This window comes from Gopherus evgoodei, chromosome 3 (assembly GCF_007399415.2).
Source record: "Gopherus evgoodei ecotype Sinaloan lineage chromosome 3, rGopEvg1_v1.p, whole genome shotgun sequence".
NCBI classification, from domain to species: Eukaryota; Metazoa; Chordata; order Testudines; family Testudinidae; genus Gopherus; species Gopherus evgoodei.
This window is the reverse complement of record NC_044324.1, coordinates 66002013-66020300: the sequence shown is the minus strand read 5'-3', so window position 1 is coordinate 66020300 and position 18288 is coordinate 66002013. Positions and strand designations below refer to the sequence as shown.

The window sequence follows — 18288 nt, the reverse complement described above, 5'->3', positions numbered from 1 at the left end:
GCACGGCTATGTCTACACCAGCTGGAAATTGCAGCTGCAGTGTAGCCCTACCTGCTGGGGGAGGGGGCTAGAGCTCTACCTCGTGCTAACCGGCAAGTGCAGGCGAGCCCACGAGGTCGCCTAAGCGAGCCCTTGCCCCATGTGTCTCATTCATGCAGGAGCAGGGGGAGGGAAGGGGCGTGCTCGAGCGCTTGCTGTGGAAATCCCGAAGCCTCCAGCTCCTCCCTGTGTGTGTGTCTCTAGGCTGGGGACCGGCTGAGGCGCAGGCAGCCCCGGCTACCGCTTTTGCCTTGCTCCAGCTCGCCTCCTGCCTGGCCTCCCGCCTGCGGCCTCCCCGCACCGACATGCCCCAACCGCAGCAGCAGCCCTAGCCCGCCTGCGGCCCCGTCCCCCGGCTCTCCGCGTCCTCCCAGCTCGGCTCGGGGGCTGCCATCGCGCCTCCCCGTCCCCGATGGGCAGCCTGCTGAGCGGGGTCAGCGTCAAGGAGCCCGCCACGGTGGAGGACTGCGACTCCACCTGGGAGACGGACTCCGAGCCCGAGCTGCAGGACCCAGGCGGGGACCAGCAGCAGCAGGAGGCGATCGGCGGGGAAGAGCCAGCCCCGGAGCCGCCCGCCCCGCTCCCTGCCGCAAGCGCCCGGCCCGAGGAGACCCGGCAGGAAGGGGAAGAGGTGGAAGGGGGCCGAGAAGCAGCAGCAGCCCCCGGCCCTGAGCAGGTACCCCTGACACCGCCAACTTCTGCAGGCTGGCTAGGAGCCAGGCAGAGACCCCCGTGCCCCGGCAGCCCTGCACTCGGCGGCTGGTGTTTTCTCCCAGCCCCCAGCCAGGGCTGTGGGAGGTCTCTACGGTCATGGGTGTCCCATGGATGCAGCAGGCTTGGGGCGCTGAGGCTTTGCTCCGCTTTCTCGCTACCCGTCCGCACGCTGTGTTGGAGGAGTAAATTGGGCTGGATCTTTGCCTTGCAATAAAGCAGCACAAAAGGGGGGAGGGGGCTTAGTGGCACCCCCGAGCTGGGGGAGGCAGACCCCGCTTGGGGACTTCGCTGCTTTCTGTGTGTGCCGCCTGCTGCTGCTGGGTTGCTTGTTTTCCTCTTGGTGACGTGTGTTCTGTATCAGGCTGAAAAAGGAGGAAGCGTGTTGGGCTGTGGGGATTTTTTTTTTTTTTTGTATTTCCCCTAATGCACAATTTGCTTCACAGCTTATTTCTTCTGGCCTCAAGGGCTGTTTGAGACCAAGATTTTTTTGCTATCCTCTTAGTAATCTAATGCTATGGTTACCAACCATTGGGAATGTGTGGATAGAGCAAAGGACTGGGAAGCCAGGAACTCAGGAGGTCTAATCTTGGCTCTGATATTGACACCTTGGTGTGGCCTATGGCAGGTTTTTTGATTTCACCTCTCTATGAAGACTTAATCTCTCTTGAAAGGGAAAGTTAGTTAATATGTGTAGAGTCCTTCCAGATGAAACATGCTAAGTACAATAATTAAAGTGTTACTTCTAGTACTTTCTGGCACCTATGATTGGAGTTTTATGCTCCCTTTTTAATAATGATCCTCAGTGCAAGGTCACATTGCTTTGCTACCTATTTCCCATTCATCTTTAAGTTACTTGCAGTGGTATCTTTGCTGCTCTCTCATGATTGCACCTGTCTGAGGTTTGGGACAGCTCAGGGTCCATAAATTGTGCACAAAAGGATAGAAAGCGATGTGCACTAGTTGGTATAACCAAGGTATTGTGATCCTGAACCTACAACAGGCTGAGTGACTTTGTAGGGTTTGAAAGTGCTCAACCATCCGTAACACAGAGTTCAGCACCTTACCAGACATTGGGATCAGTGTCTGCTAAACTAGTACAGTTGCTGAAAAGGTTGAGAATTGTTAGTTTAGTAGAGCAGCTGTCAGACTCGGCAGTAGCGGCTTATTAAGAGATATGACTAGTATATTGATGTGGTCTTGATGTCTCTGAGGCATCCATGTTTGTTTCTACACTGAGATTTTATCTATAGTAGGAAACTTTCCCTTACAATTACCACCATTGCTAGCATCTGTAGTGTTCTACGAAGAGTAGCGACAGTGGGAGCCTTTGTGTAGATTATCCCTGCTGGCACCCAATCAATAGGCGGACATGGGGCCAGATCCGGACCGCCAGATGTTTTTGAATGGACCCCCAAAATCTATGTATTTACTACTATTATCATTATTGTTATTTTTTTATTTTCTCCAGAATATGAACCTTGACTAGATCTTGCCCAAGAAATTTGGACATTGCCAAAAAATAATTGACTACGCCTGGGTGCCAGTGTATCAGCAGCTGCCACTATTTTAGTTGCCATAACATGTATAACGATTCTGAGCTGGGCTAGCTGCTAGATGCTATGTATAGCATCATTCCTACCACTGTTACCCCCAGAGTAGCAGAACTGGTGGCAGCAGTGGTGGGAAATTTTGAAGGAAAAAAAAGGCTTATGTAAATAAAGCCTGAAGGCCCAGTTTAACCCTCAATTACTCATATGCAGCTCCCATTGACATTAATAGGAGGTGCACATGCACCCCATGTAACTGAGGGTAGAACCAGTGCCTAGGAGTCTAAACTGAATATTGTCTCATGTTTGAGTGGGTGAGATGAACAATTAGAATTAAATGTTGTGTATCATAGATGGCACTAGAAAAACTAACAACATAAGATCAGTCCAAACACAAATATATTGCACAACTTGCAAGTGTCGTCTTATGGTAAGCATTCTTACACTTGGATGTCCAAGACAAGTCAATTTGTTTTTTCAGATTTACTATAGCAGCAGATATTTGTAAGCCATAAAGTGAGATAACTGCCATATATACTCATTCATAAGTTGCATTTTTTTTAGTAAAAAAGGGAAGCACCAGAGAAGGAGGTCAGCTTATGACTGGGTATAGAGAGGGAGACATGGGACACAGCCCCTTCCCCCCAACAGAGGGGGCAAGGAGAGGCAGCACAGCCAGAAGGGAAGAGGCAGGGCCAGAGTCTCTCCACTTCTGGCCATGCTGCTCCCCCCCAGCCTCCGAAGCAGCTGCAGCTCCGGGGCTGGCAGGCTGAAGCTGTGCCGCTCAACCCCGCCCCCCAGAGCAGACTGTGGCTACACCGCTGGAGCACGCTACCCAGCCCGCTAGAACATGCTGCAGCCGCGCTGCCTGGTCTGGCCCATCGGAGCAGGCTGCAGCCACACTGCCCAGCCTGCCGGAGCAGCTCCAGCCAGGTCAGAGACATCCTCCCTGGCCCTCCCCAGATAAGGTGGAAAGGGATGGGATGGGGAGAGTGTGGGGGGTGGTCACAGGGGTTACTCCCCTGACTCTAGGCTTCTCCCCTAAAAAAAAAATTCCCCACCAGTTGCTGTCCTGGCCCGTGAGGGTAACAGCTGGCACACCGGGACACTTTATTTACTTAGGTTTATCTCCATGGCTGCGGACACTAGAGGTAAACAAACCATCTTGGCCCCCCAGCGGCTTATCCTGATGGCCCAGGAGCCAAAGATTGCTGACCCCTGAATTATAGGGTCGGCTTATGAATGGGTTATAAAAATTTTCAATTTTTACTTACCCATCTTGGGGGCGGTCGGCTTATAAACCCAACGGCTTATGATTGAGTATATATAGTAACCCTTGCAATGTGCTTACAATTTCAATCAGAAAGCCTGCGCTAAGTCTTTGGTGACATTCACAGTGAAGATTATTTTTTAAACTTTGAAACACCAAAATGAATTTTTTTTCTAAACTGACCCCCTCAGTTGAAGGGGTTGAGGATATGTATAAGTATTGGGTAGTACACAACATAGATTTGTGACTTCTGACTGGAGCTGATTTTGAGAGTTTCAAATACTGAGTTCTACGTTTTAGGAACATAGGATGAAATAAGTCAATGGCAAAACAGTCATTGATTTCAGTGGCGTCAGAACTTCATCAATGAGCTCCAGCTTTTTCTTAGCTTTGTAGAAGTGTTTAATTTTGGAGGTTTACGTAAATGAAGTAAGAGCTAGAATTTTAAAATTTACTGTCATTCTGCTTCATGTATCATGGTGGAGCAGCTAATGCCTGGTATTTAATTATCAAAGGGTATTTGCTGTCCAAGTAAGCATGTTTTATCTTTAGTTGGAGTCAGAGCCAGTTTGTCATCAAAGCATCTTGTAAACAATGTATTAATGGCAGGGCGTTTGAGGTACAGTGGATGGAGGATGTGATCTCACAGGAAAACGCCACGCTGTCTGTACTACCACAAATAAAGTGTAAAAGAATGTGTGCTTCCCCCTCCCCCAAAAAAAGTTTTTGTATTGATTTCTATAAGAGAGTTTTATTTCTGTATCTCAAATAGCAGTATCTCTGATTACAGTATTGTAGAAAACAAAATGGTGTGAAAAATAAAGTGCATAACAGAATTAGCAAGTCTCAATATGTGAATGCTTTTGGCTGGGTTTTTGTAAAATGTATACAGCTTGATCCAGCGCCTGCTGAAGCCAATGGGAGTCTTTCCATTGACTTCATTGGGCTCTGAATCAGGCTCATAGATTCCAGAACAGTTGGGATATGCTACAAGCTTTCATAAATGCTTTTTTTTTCCCCTCCCCCAAGAACAATTTTGCTTTACGGGTTTAGTGATGCTTTTCACTGGAACATAAACTTATGGTCTTGTGAGGGAGGAGTAGCTCCCTTTTATGGACACCCAGCCACTCAGTTAGCTATGAAGTCCCTCTTGGTGGCTGCTTGCTTTACCTGTAAAGGGTAAAAAGTCCTCCAGGTAAAGAAAAGGGAGTGGGCACCTAACTAAAAGAGCCAATGGGAAGGCTAGAACTTTTTAAAATCTGGGGAAAAAAGCTTTCCCTTTATGTTCTGTGGTTGTTCTCCGGAGAGAAGGGAACAGAGCAAGTCAGGGCTATGACTATGCTTTAAAAAACTTTTTGCCACATATGGAAATCATCAGATTACACGTAGAACTACCCAAATATGTAAATAGATTAGGAATGTCTAGAAAGACCCAATTAGGTTTATTTCTTTTATTTTCTGTAAGGCTTGTGAACTCCTCTGTTCTAACCCCAGATTGCTTTTGTTTGCATGTAACCCAGGGGTCGGCAACCTTTCAGAAGTGGTGTGCCGAGTCTTCATTTATTCATTCTAATTTAAGGTTTTGTGTGCCAAAGTAATACATTTTAACATTTTAGAAGGTCTCTTTCTATAAGTCTATAATATATAACTAAACTATTGTTGTATGTAAACTAAATAGGTTTTTAAAATGTTTAAGAAGCTTCATTTGAAATTAAATTAAAATGTAGAGCCCCCCCAGACCGGTGGCCAGGACCGGGGCACTGTGAGTGCCACTGAAAATCAGCTTGTGTGCCGGGCCATAGGTTGCCTACCCCTGCTTGTAACCTTTAAGGTGAACCCCCCCAAAAGCTATTTTGGGTGCTTAATTTTTGGAATTGCTCTTTTAAAATCTAACAAAAGCCTAAGTGCCAGATGCATTTTCTTTCTTTTTACCTTTTTTACATTTACATTTTACATTTACATTTTACATTTACCTTTTTTAATTACAGGATTGGATTTTTGGTGTCTTAAGAGGTTTGTGCACATGTTGTTGTTTAATTAGCTGGTGGCAACAGCTGATTTCCTTTGTTTTCTTTCTTAGCTCTTCCCTGGAAGGGGGTTTGTGTGAAAGTGCTTGAGGGTACCCCCCAGGGAGGAATTCCCAGGTGCTCTTTCCTGGGTCCAAAAGGGGTTTGCATTTGGGTGGTGGCAGCATTTACCAAGCCAACATCAGAGAAAAGCTGTAACCTTGTGAGTTTAATACCAGCCTAGAGTGGCCAGTTTTAATTTTTAGAATCCTTGCATGCCCCACCTTCTGCACTCAAAGTGCCAGAGTGGGGAATCAGCCTTGACAGCTCTAAACACGAGTTTACTGAATTATATAAAATAGTTTTACAGTGCTACAAATATTCTTTTTTGCCATTCAACAGTTTTCTTCCACAGGATGCAGTGGTAGCTATAGGTTTGCTTTCATGGTAAGATATGACACAGATTTATGAATAGTCTGATTTCACTAACATAAAGGTAAAGTTATGCTTCACTTTCATGTTCAGCCACTTCTTATTTTGTCATGATAAGCGTTTGCGCTTTTAAAATAATTTCTAGATAAGTTTTACATTCAGTAAATAAATCATTGGCCAACCTATTGATCCAAATTCAAGAGATTATAGAATTTATAAAAGCATCTACCATGTGTACTAGCCCTGCTTTTGTTCATGTGTTAAAGTAGAGTTGTGTTAAAAATATCCTTCCTGTCACATATTTATATTGTTTGATGAAAGCTTAAGTACATTTATGCAATTTTAGATCTATGTATTCAGAATTGTTGAAGCCCATTCTGCAAAATAATTATTTTAAAATGTCGAACACCATAATAATACAAATCAGTGTTCAGTTTGGCTGTAGGTGGATGTTAACTATTCTTTAAATGTTTCAGATTGATGATGCAACTGAGCTGACAACGAAACCAAAGAGGAGCTTTTATGCTGCAAGAGACTTGTACAAGTATCGACACCAATATCCAGTAAGGGCATTTTGTGATTTAAAAACATTCTTTAAATAAAGAACAATAACCAAGAGAACTCATTAAAAGAGGCCTTATCTTTCCCTATTAAGTATGAGACAATGAAAAGAGTAGAACTTCTGATATAATAGCCAAAAGAAGATGCCCGAGGGAGACAACTGGACCCGATGTGCCATTGTTTCCTCCCAAACCTATAAAACTTACAGTCTAAGGCCCTGATCATGCAAACTCTTATGCACATGCTTAATTTTAAGCATGTGAGTAGTCCTAGTGACTTAATATTTTTAAAGGCCTACCTTTTTGGTTCTAAAATCTTTTAAAAGAGCTGAATGCCAGCATACTTCCACTGTTGATAGTTTTATTGCAGGCTAATAATGCCTTGTTTGTTTCTTTTCAGCAGAACTTTAAAGATCTCCGGTATCAAAATGACTTGTGCAATCTCCGATTTTATAAGAATAAAATTCCCTTTAAACCTGATGGTGAGTAATCTGACAGTATGTCAGAGATGGCTGACAGATCAAGGAGGATGAGGATAAAGTACTGGTTCTCAACTTTGGTAAGGAAGTGTCCCAAAGAGAGAATAGGAAGGATCTCCCACTCCAGCATGACTCCATATAATTTTGGGTTGTGTCCAGAGGTGGTGCAAGCACCCACTCTATGGGGCCAACTGGTCGAAAGCATAGTGGGAAAGGAGCTTCCTGCCTCCACCTGCTTACCACAACACTGGCTCTGAGTTAGCCATAGTTTGGCGCTAAAGGCAATAGATTAAGGGTGTGATTTTTTTTTTTTTTTTTTGCAGAGTCACTCAGAATAGGCCTTCCTCTGCTCCCCTGGAATTTGGTGGCAGTGCTGCCAATCTCTTAAATCACTGTGAATAACATCATTTTGGCTGGTACTAGAGCCAGCATGGTAATGATCTGAGGCGTTCCTGGTGATTTCTAGCCTTACCCATGGGAAAAACCCCTTTCACTGGCTACCTTCCCCACTTCCCCATGTCCTGTGGAGGAGCATCCAACCAGGGCTGCAGGAGGCAGGCTTAGCTCTCCCCTCAGGAGTCAGAGGTGGTTTTGGGTAGGAGAGTGATGCCATTCTCACACGAAGGGAGTGTGACATACCAGTCACACCCTGGCAATCCAGACCAGTGTGGGTGGCTGTGTCACCTTTGCCCTGGAACATGTGGTGCCTTGCAATGCCTTACTGTTGTAGCTCCCAACTTGGACCTCTTACAAACAGCTTGCCAGCATGCAGGTCGCTCCCAGATGTGTTTCTGTAACTGCAGCCTGTCAGGCACACCCTGGCTCTCATCAGCCTTGCTTAAACCACAGGGTGACACCACCACATTCCCAGTTCCATATTTCTCTCTAGAAATGTATGTCTTGTATTGCTCAGCCCTCTTCTGTACAGTCCAAATATAATAAGTCTGTTAATCCTTTAAGGGAATACTGTACAACTTGCCACCTTAAATGGAGTTACACAGACACTTCTGATTAGATAAAACAATAAACAAGTTTATTAACGATAAAGAGAGAAATTTTAATTGAGAATAAGCATAGGGAAAACAGTCAGAAATAGTTACAAAAATAAAGATAAAACACTTTCTAATGCTAAACTTAACAAACTATATTAGATTTAAGCAAAATTTCTCACCACAAGCTTCCAGCACCTCTCCCCCAGAATCCAACAGCTGCTTCTTTTGTTTTCTCAAATATGAAGAGTGTGATGGACACAGGGAGAGAGGAGAGGAGACTCTTGAGGTGTTTTTCTCCTGTGTATGCTCACATGCGGGTTTCCTTTTGTTTCCTCCCTTCCCCTTTCTTCATGTTGACTCTGTTTATTACTTAAATGCAAATTAAAGCAAACACACACTCTTTGTTCAAGACAGGATTGTTTGACCAGTTCAGTGCTTCATGAGTTTTGAACATGCACTTTTAACATCTAATGCTGCTATACACATTTTACCATGGTATTACTGATCAGCAAGTTGAGTTTTCAGATGTTATCTCACAAGTCATACTTTGTACAAATATTATTACAACAATGTTTAGGGTGTGAATATAGGGGTGCATTCCATCACAGGGAGGAGGTAGTGACCAGAAAGATCCTAGCAGCTCAAGGCTCTGTCCGTCCTTTGCACTGCCCTTTTGGAAAAATGGATCAGTCTGCTCTCCGCATCCCCTCCAGGCCAGGTCTTGGCAGGGACAGTGGGGATGAAGAGCCTTTCTCCTTCCCAGGACTGGGGGAAAAGAAAGAAGTCCTAGGACAGTGGTTCCCAAACTTTAACAACCTGTGAACCCCTTTCACTAAAATGTCAAGTCTTGCAAACCCCCTCCTAAAAATGAATATTTCTCATTTACCTGAGCATAAATTATAAAAGCAGTGATCTTGGAAATATAAAATTTGTTTTTATGACATGCTTATTACATGCTATTTATTATTAAAGCAGCAAAGAATCCTGTGGCACCTTATAGACTAACAGACGTTTTGGAGCATGAGCTTTTGTGGGTGAATACCCACTTCCTCAGATGCATGTAATGGAAATATCCAGGGGCAGGTATATATATGTGTGCTAGCAAGCAAGCTAGAGATAACGAGGTCAATTCAATCAGGGAGGATGAGGCCCTGTTCTAGCAGTTGAGGTGTGAAAACCAAGAGAGGAGAAACTGGTTCTGTAATTGGCAAGCCATTCACAGTCTTTGTTCAATCCTGAGCTGATGGTGTCAAATTTGCAGATGATCTTCATCAAAGACTGTGAATGGCTTGCCAATTACAGAACCAGTTTCTCCTCTCTTGGTTTTCACACCTCAACTGCTAGAACAGGGCCTCATCCTCCCTGATTGAATTGACCTCGTTATCTCTAGCTTGCTTGCTAGCACACATATATATACCTGCCCCTGGATATTTCCATTACATGCATCTGAGGAAGTGGGTATTCACCCACGAAAGCTCATGCTCCAAAACGTCTGTTAGTCTATAAGGTGCCACAGGATTCTTTGCTGCTTTTACAGATCCAGACTAACACGGCTACCCTCTGATATTTATTATTAAGTGTCCCTGGCCTCTGTTTGCCAGAAGCTGGGAATGAACGAAAGGGGATGGATCACTTGATGATTACCTGTTCTGTTCATTCCCTCTGGGGCACCTGGCACTGGCCATTGTCAGAAGACAGGATACTGAGCTAGATGGACCCTTGGTCTGACCCAGTAGGGGCTATTCTTATGTTCTTATTTATCATTACAGTATTTTTATTACATAATGAAAATGGCAACACTCTTCCAAGATCTCACTTTCGTAGCTTGTATCACTTTGAACAAGTTTATCATAAGACAAGGCTCCTATGTTTCATCAAGGAGTATCAGATGTGAAACAGCACGAAAGTATTTAAGTAGCCAACTCAAAGAGTTCCTCCTACACAAGCATTCAGGTCTTGAGCAGTCCAGACAAACAACGCACCTTACAACAAAGTTTAAATTTGTTCATCATAATAATTTTAAAAACAATACTAGCTGCCTATTTAATTTAAAAAAACAGCAAAAAATATTCACCTCCCTTTCCATTTCTTATAAGGAGTCTTGAAGTTTAAATCTCCTCAGCGTGATAGATATGCTTGCTTTGATCCTCTTAGCTCTTGGAAGTCCAGGGGCTCCGGGGTGCTGGCCCGTGCTGCCCGGGGTCCCTAGGGACAGCTCTGTCCGCCATTAGGGAATTTTTTCCCGAAACCCCCCTGTAACATTTCATGAACCCCCATGGGTTCTCAAACCCCAGTTTGGGAACCACTGTCCTAGGAGATGGGTGAAGAACCCTTGGAGTTGCCAGAGCAGATAATGGAGGCTGTGGGGAGCAAAACTGATGTAGGCACAGTGTTTGTATTTAATTTGTTGCTGGGCTGGGAAACGGGCAGATTGTGGATTGGGGCAGGCAGACACAGAAATAATGAATTAGAACTTTGGTTTGGGGAGAAACCGGAAGCTTTGCACCATCAGGTAGCCATGTTGAGACCCTGCAGTGGGGCCAAAATCAGCATGCCCTATAAATTTGGGAGAATTGGCGACACTGTGACATGAGAGAATCTTTTTTCTTAAATCTCATGTTTGTTTTTTAGTTTTAATTGTGGTTTTTGAACTTTGGGCGTTGGCAATATTTCAGTGATAAAACTGCCATTCATTTCAACCAGAGAAGAGTTAGCACAGAGTGCTTTTGAAAATCTCACTATATAGTTAGAATGCAAGGCTTTGAACAAGGGGTCATCGGTTTGTTCTGTGTTTTGTTCAGCACCTAGCACAAAGGGGTGCTAATATGTGAGTGGAGCTCACTTTGAGGTGATGCACGGTATGAATGATTAATAATAATTCATAAATTCCATTTTGGTTTGGTCCCCTACTGTTGGTTTCTGTTTGTGCTTGCCAGTAAGACCCAAATGCATTAATGTGATGAGACTAATACAAGTGGAAATTCTCCTGGAGTGTTGTGGATTTTTCCAGTGTGACTTGAGAAACTCTATTTAAATTCTTGGCAGCACTATAGTGGCATCAGGAGTTTCAGGCACAATTAATTGAAACAAATTCCCAGATCCTAATGCATCTGGCAACCAGAGAGATTCTTGAATCAATGTCTTCCTTGTAGTATTCATGACATATGCTACTAGACTAGGATCTCATATATGCAGAGTTGCGTTAATGTAGTGACTACAGATTTCACTCTGAATATCATCAGAATAAATAGCTTGTTTTAGATGTGATAAGAAATCTACTCCATTGAGTAAACAATGGTCAATATACTTTACACAAGTTATAGTGCCATTTCGTCAGCTGGTATAAATCCGCATCTATTGAAATCAATGGAGCTATGCCAATTTACGCGTGCTGAATAGCTGGTCTATATTAATTAACATCTGTGTATGGACAATGCTAATTATGCTCCTCTTTAATTTAATGGCATGTCTTTAGCACAAAGCACAATATAGGCCTAAAACATTTGTAATATATTTGAAAGATATTTTTGATTGCTACCTAATAATTTCCTGAATTTGTTTATACAGGAGTTTACATTGAAGAAGTCCTGAATAAATGGAAGGGAGACTATGAAAAATTGGAACATAATCACACTTATATACAGTGGTTGGTTACTTATTAGCTATTTTTATTTTAAAGCATTGATTTGATTAAAAGTGTTATTTTGTTCACCATAAACTGAAACAATTTTTTTTAAACAGGCTTTTTCCACTTAGAGAACAAGGTTTGAATTTCTATGCTAAAGAATTAACTACATATGAAATAGAGGTAATGTAAATTGAGTTTACTGTCAGATTAATATTGAAGTATGACTGTTATTGTATCAGGTTGTTGTGTACAATGCAAAAGTATTTGTTTTAGAGCCATTTAGGATTTTAGATGAATTTCTTATTTTATTAGGAATTCAAGAAAACAAAAGAAGCAATTAGAAGATTCCTGTTGGCTTATAAAATGATGTTGGAGTTTTTTGGAATAAAACTAATTGATAAAACAGGAAATGTAGCTCGAGCTGCTAATTGGCAAGAAAGATTTCAACATTTGAATGAGTAAGTAATGGCATGCATTAGATGCAATGTAATTGCCTTAGAATTTTTATCCTTTTTTTCTAGAGAAAAGCAGGACATATTTTCAAAAGAATGCCAGGAAAGTGGGAGAGACAAAAAGCAGGAATCAATGATTGTTTGTGTCTGCATGTATGTATCTCTTCCACACATTCTTATGACTCTGCTCCTTACGTACTGTCAATCTAACCAACAGCCATGAATTCACTGACTGTAGTACTTTCAAGGCAGAGGTGAAAGTAAACCGGCACACCATGCTGGACTGGCTTCCCCAGGCTGTTGATTTTAAAGGGCCCGGGGCTCCCTGCAGCAGGGATTATCTGGGAGATAAGTCTGAGTTGAATTTGGCCAACATTTTTCTCTCAATTTTCTTTTTTTAAGTTTGATACTACTTTTCTAATACCACTGAGCTTGAAGTGTGTTTTCTTGCAATATTTTCTCCTGACATTATGGGTGCACACTACTTTCTTAGGTTAGGGTTGCTTATGAATAAATCTGGTCAAATAATTACCTTTTTTGAAAAAATCATCAAGTACTTTATTTATCCAGTAACTTATCTGAGTCATCTCATTGACCTTAGTAGACTTTGCAGCAGGCCCTAAATAAGTCAGGGATTGCACAAGAGCCAAGCTCTCAGTCACTGCTTATTTTACAAGATCAATTCAGGTGTTCCAGTGCTAGCTAGCGAAACAGTTTTAAGTCAGTGTATTGCTACAATAAACGAATAGGAGTGATCAGGTTCCATACTTACGGCTCTTCATTCAGGAGTCTCCCAGCATTTTACAAACATTAGTTCTCACTCCCAACTGTCCTGTGAGGAAGGTACTATTAAGTAGTAGTATCTGCATTTTACAGATGGCGAAAACAAAACACAGAAAGATTAAATGACGTGTCCCAAGGTGACACAATGGCAAACCAGATAATGGAACCCAAGACTTCTGGCTCTAGTCTTATAACCGCTAGACTATACTCTATCTCTCACTTCAGCAGAATTTATTTTAAGCATTTCTTGTCCCTGTTAGTTTTATATAAGTTCAGTTAATCTTTTCTTGCAGGTCCCAACACAACTACTTAAGAATCACTCGCATTCTGAAAAGTCTTGGTGAGCTTGGATATGAGAGTTTCAAATCTCCGCTTGTAAAATTTATTCTCCATGAAGCTCTTGTTGAAGACACAATTCCCAACATTAAGCAAAGTGCTTTGGAATATTTTGTATATACCATTAGAGACCGAAGAGAAAGGAGACAGCTCCTGCGATTTGCTCAACAACGTTACACACCTTCAGAGCATTTCATCTGGGGACCACCAAGAAAACAGAAATTGGAGGGAAACAAAACAGGTAAAAAGCCAACATCCCCAGTTTCTTCTCACAATAGTTATATTTCTAAACATAAGAAATGGAGAGATTCCAAGAATACATCCATAACTAGCAGCTCCAGTAGCAAAACAGCTGAAGAAAAAAAGGTAGAACTCACAAGAAATGGAGAAAAAAACAACCAATGTGGAACAGAAACCAACTGTGAAGCTGCTAAGCAGAGCAACAGTGAAAAGAACAGTGATACTGAAAGTCAAAATTCCAAATCAGAGGAAGCTCTCAGTTTGTCTGACAAAAAGGAGAACGTTTCTCATTCCAAAAAGGATAAGGGAAAAGATGGGGAAAATCTAAGCCAAGATTGTGGAAATCCAACAGTTACAGACACAGAGCCATGTGACAGTGAGAACTGTTCAAATAATGTGTCAGCAGATGTGCAAGACAGCCTAGGTCAGGATAAACCTCCAGTGGAATCCACCATAAAGAACAAAGATGAGATAAAATCATGAGTCCAAATTTAAAACTAGATATGTTTCATTCTGAATGAAACAAATAATACATTGTTCTTTCATTTTGGATGATATTCACATCTAGTGTAATGTAAGGAAGATCATGGGACCAGGCTGGATATGAAAGCATCAGATTAAACTTTTCAGGGGTTGATTTTTTTTTTTTAATTTTAACTCAGTTTAAAGGGCACAATCCAAAATGGTTTAAAAATGTGTACATGCTAATTTGAAACAACTATATAGGATTAAATTCTGTACATTCCCTTTTTCAGCTAGATTGCTGTCTAGGTAGAAAGGAATGCAATTAATTTCTGATATCAGTTTGTTCATCTATTATTTAAAAAATTAGAATATTAGAATGTTGGTGTTTTAAGATTTACAGGAAAAGACTGCAACATCGATTGCCTTTTTCAGTATACTGCAAATTACTTTTAAGGGCCCAGGCCTGCCAATGTTTGAGGTCAGTGGAAGTACCGCATGATATCCAAGGGCAAAATTAGGTACAAAGGCTTTAATCTTAAATGAGCAACTTTGGCTGAGACTTTCTGAACTGGATATCAAAATGTTCCATTTTGTGAAGTATCATTCTAAATTAAGTAGAAGTATAACTCATGATTAAACTGTACAAAATCTTAATATGTACAGTCCTTGTCACAGTTGCAGGGTGAGCTGTGCTTTAGATCTCTTTCAGTCTCTCTCCGTGTGTCCCTCTGGTGACAGGTTTTGCTTCTCCCATCTATTGTATAAAAAAGAAAAGAAATCTTGTTCTGAATTTTCAGTTGATGGGCTCAGGATTGTGGGGATGTGAATCTAAAAGGCTTATAGTTGCAGAAATATGTTCTGTTGTTGTGACACTACTTGCACATGCAATAATGACCATCCATCCATATTTAGACACTTAAAATAAAAATGGCCTGATTTTGACAGAAATGCTGAGAACCTGAGAAATATCTCTGAAAAGACAGTCAAAAATTTAGGTGCTTAAATACAGATTTAACTGCCTTATTATAAGCACCTAAGATTGAGTATTTTGGTCAGGTCTCATAAAGATGAAATGCAATGAGATATTAATTTCCCGCAAAGTGTCATGCTATAGAAAAGCTAATGTCTTTATGCCTAATAGCACTCCTTTTTTGTTTTGTAACTTCACCAATAAAACAATTCCTACATGGGCACTTCAACATTTAACTAATAAAAGCCATTATATGTAAAATATTATGGTATGTCATAATTTTCCTGAAGGAAGGTAATAAAAGTAAATATTATAGTCGTGGTGTACATAATACGCCTTAAGCAGAGGAAAACTCCTTGTTTCAATTTTTGTAAAAATTCCAGTTCTTTCATGCTGTGACAGTAGACCACTATTTGTAAGGATGCTTTTGCCTCAAAGAAGCATTTTAATATCTAGCTTTAGTCTATGGATATGCTATGGAAGAACATCAAAATTTGTCCCCAAAGTTTGGAAGTGGTTAAAGAATAATTCAGCTCAAGCCCCAGTCCTGCAATGTGGAGCCTCCTTGAAATCAGTGGGGACTGAAGTGGATACAGGGGTCCACCTGCATGCATCTGCATTGCATTGAAAGATCAGGGCGTTAGGGCTTGCCTATACAGAGACTTAATTCTGCAGTGCAGACATATCTTATGTTGACCAAAGTTATGTCGATTTACAGCCACCTCAGTAATTAAATCGCTTTTGCATGTCCAGACCATGCTCCTTGTGTCGGCAGCGTGCATCCTCGCCAAGAGAACTTGCACTCATTTAACTGTCACTGTGGGGCCTTGTGGGACAGCTTCTGAAAAGCAACAACTGTTGATGTAAGCAACACTACACTACACTGACAGTGCATCAACATAACTACATCAAGCTAAGCACTACGCCTCTTGCAAGTAGCGTGCCAGTTATATCTATGGGAGTAACATTTTAGTGTAGACACCTACAGAGTTAGGTCAATGTACAGCTGTCTTGCATCAATCTAACTATGTAGTGTAGACCAGGGTGTAAATCTGCTGTGTGTTAAGTTGCCATGTGGATCCTGCTGCCATTCACTAAAAGTTCCATAGTGCACTTTACTTCTGCTGTTTCAAATATGTGCTTTCCATTCACACTACGGCTTGCCATGCGTTAAGTCTCTGTGTGCATAAACCCATAGTCTGTAAAAGCACCTGCCATGATTTTTAACACTTGGATTTGGTTGGTTTGCAGGATTAAAGCGCAATTCATGTTGAAATTATTGAAAATGATTGTGTATTCGTAAATGTAAGTAGTTAGTTATTCACCAGTTATTTCAAAATCCAAACCAACCATAAAATTTATCCAAAAAAATGAGGAGTCCTTGTGGCACCTTAGAGACTAACAAATTCATTTGGGCACAAGGACTCCTCGGGTTTTTTGGCTGATACAGACTAACACGGCTACCACTGAAACCTGTCACCATAAAATTTACAGGTTATTGAACTTGTTTAGTCTTAAATGTTTGGGACTTTTTTGTGTGCTTAGTACAGTAACTTGCTTCTGCCCAGTATTAAGCGGAGTTTGATCAGCTCATGTGTAGATTAAAGCGTCTTTCTCATTTAGGGGTTTATTTTCTATTAAATAGATATGTTTAACTCTTAATAATGTAACTAGGAATTATATGTATACATAAGTGGGAATTTGATTTATACCATAGTATTTTATTCTAATATCATATGAAGGGGCATACCAGTATGTAACTTGACTAACTTTCTATTGGGTACACATGCGCAAGTGTAGTAGTTTATTTTACAAGTTCTGCAGGTATTCTTCTCTTTGTATCTGAAATTGGAGTTACAGCTCACCTCCCCACTACCCTGAGCCTAATCCTGCCTCAATACGTGGAAACCCTTTGACACAGAATATATGAAATCTACTACCCAGTAAACAAGAAATGCAGCAATAAATGTGCACATGTCTAGGAGCAGAACAGTGTCGATATTTCTGGTAATTAACAAACTTATCCTCAAGGTTGCTGAGTACTCGCAACTCCCCACTGAAGCCTCTGAGAGTTAAGCTTGCTCAGTTCCTCTCAGGATCAGACTCTTAAGGTTCCAAGGATCCTATGTACTAGGTGTTTGTATGATATTAATTTATATTTCATGTTACCTAGATATAATCCTGCTCGAATTATTATTCTAGGGTAATTCTAATAATGTACAGTTGCATATACCTGTACCATAAACAGAAGGTTTACATCTGCGGTATAGTTTTGATGGATGATCCAATAAGATAAGTCAAATGAGTTATAATAGATTTAAATGGAAAATGAGTCTTGTTTCTTATAAAATAAAGTTTATTTATATCTGCTTAACTAAATTATTTTGTGAACCTTTTTTTCTATTGAGACTGAGGGTTATGCTGGTAGTGATCCATGCAGTGGAGTTTGGGGCATTTTTTTTTTTAAACTGCACATAAACTTACATTATAGCATGCATACATTTATAAATGTGGCTAGAGAAAATGCTGGTTTGCCTCTAAAAGACTGATCACATGGTTACAGCCTTGTTTTGTGTGTGTGCAACATACTAACTTTAATTTGGGGGGGGAATGAAAGCAGAAAAAATTTGCTTTTTTAATGAGTTTTAGCTAAATCCATTTTACACTAATTTTTAAAAATTCAGTAGCATCTCTTATTCAAAACTTCATAACACTTAACAATATTGCCATTTAAAAGCTACAAAAATCCTTTATTCTCCTTACAAAGGAAAGGATGGAATTTTTTTCCACTGGAAAATGAATAATAAATTATAGTAAGATTTAATGGACTAGGCTTTTTTCTGTTCAAGTGAAAAACACAACTTTCTTGTGCACATTTGTCAGAAGTATGAAAAATATAATTTTGAATTTCATTGACAACTGCTAAGTTTATCTGGTTTATATTAGGAAAGCAGCAATCTACCAGTAGCTTTCCCCATTAAATAAATGGAAAGCAATTTGTGGATTATACACTTTGATCTATGATATCATTTACTAACTCAGAACCTGCCCCTGTACTCTAACAAATACATTAAAAGAATATCCTGGGTAAAATGAATGTTTGTCACCTTAATTCTAGTGTACAGCAACCTTGATAAATTGTAATGAAAACTTACCCGTCCAGGAAAATGTATTCGTTTGTCCTTATCATGATGATGACAGTAGGGATATTTTACTTGACAGCCAAGAAAGGATGACTTGCCTCTGGTGAGTAAATAATTACAGAAATGTTTCAAAATACAATGTTTAATGAGTGAAGTATTAAAAATAAAATTCCATCTTCAGAACAAAATTAATAATTTTATTTGTCTAATGGTGTAAAAGTAATTACTCAAA

The 18288-nt window shown here is 40.8% G+C and overlaps 1 protein-coding gene across 2 annotated transcripts; it reads left to right on the top strand.

Moving 5' to 3' along the window:
• Positions 1-259: 259 nt before the first annotated feature.
• Positions 260-17295, top strand: OGFRL1 (opioid growth factor receptor like 1). 2 transcript variants are annotated; one of them, XM_030555694.1, is made up of 7 exons: positions 260-715; positions 6485-6571; positions 6972-7050; positions 11607-11685; positions 11781-11847; positions 11980-12125; positions 13196-17295. In XM_030555694.1, the coding sequence occupies exons 1-7, from the start codon at positions 452-454 to the stop codon at positions 13959-13961; spliced, it is 1488 nt and encodes a 495-aa protein (XP_030411554.1). In that variant the 5' UTR covers positions 260-451; the 3' UTR covers positions 13962-17295. The 2 variants fall into 2 exon arrangements, with proteins under 2 accessions (XP_030411554.1, XP_030411553.1); XM_030555693.1 differs by having other exon boundaries at positions 6969-7050.
• The last annotated feature ends 993 nt before the right edge of the window (positions 17296-18288 follow it).

What these genes read in the sequence shown, in the direction of transcription:
- OGFRL1 (XM_030555693.1), top strand. Translation starts at nt 452, where the DNA reads ATGGGCAGCCTGCTGAGCGGGGTCAGCGTCAAGGAGCCCGCCACGGTG. An exon ending in AGTATCGACACCAATATCCA is followed by an intron (nt 6,572 to 6,968) that starts GTAAGGGCATTT and finishes GTTTCTTTTCAG; the next exon opens with CAGAACTTTAAAGATCTCCG. An exon ending in AATTCCCTTTAAACCTGATG is followed by an intron (nt 7,051 to 11,606) that starts GTGAGTAATCTG and finishes TTGTTTATACAG; the next exon opens with GAGTTTACATTGAAGAAGTC.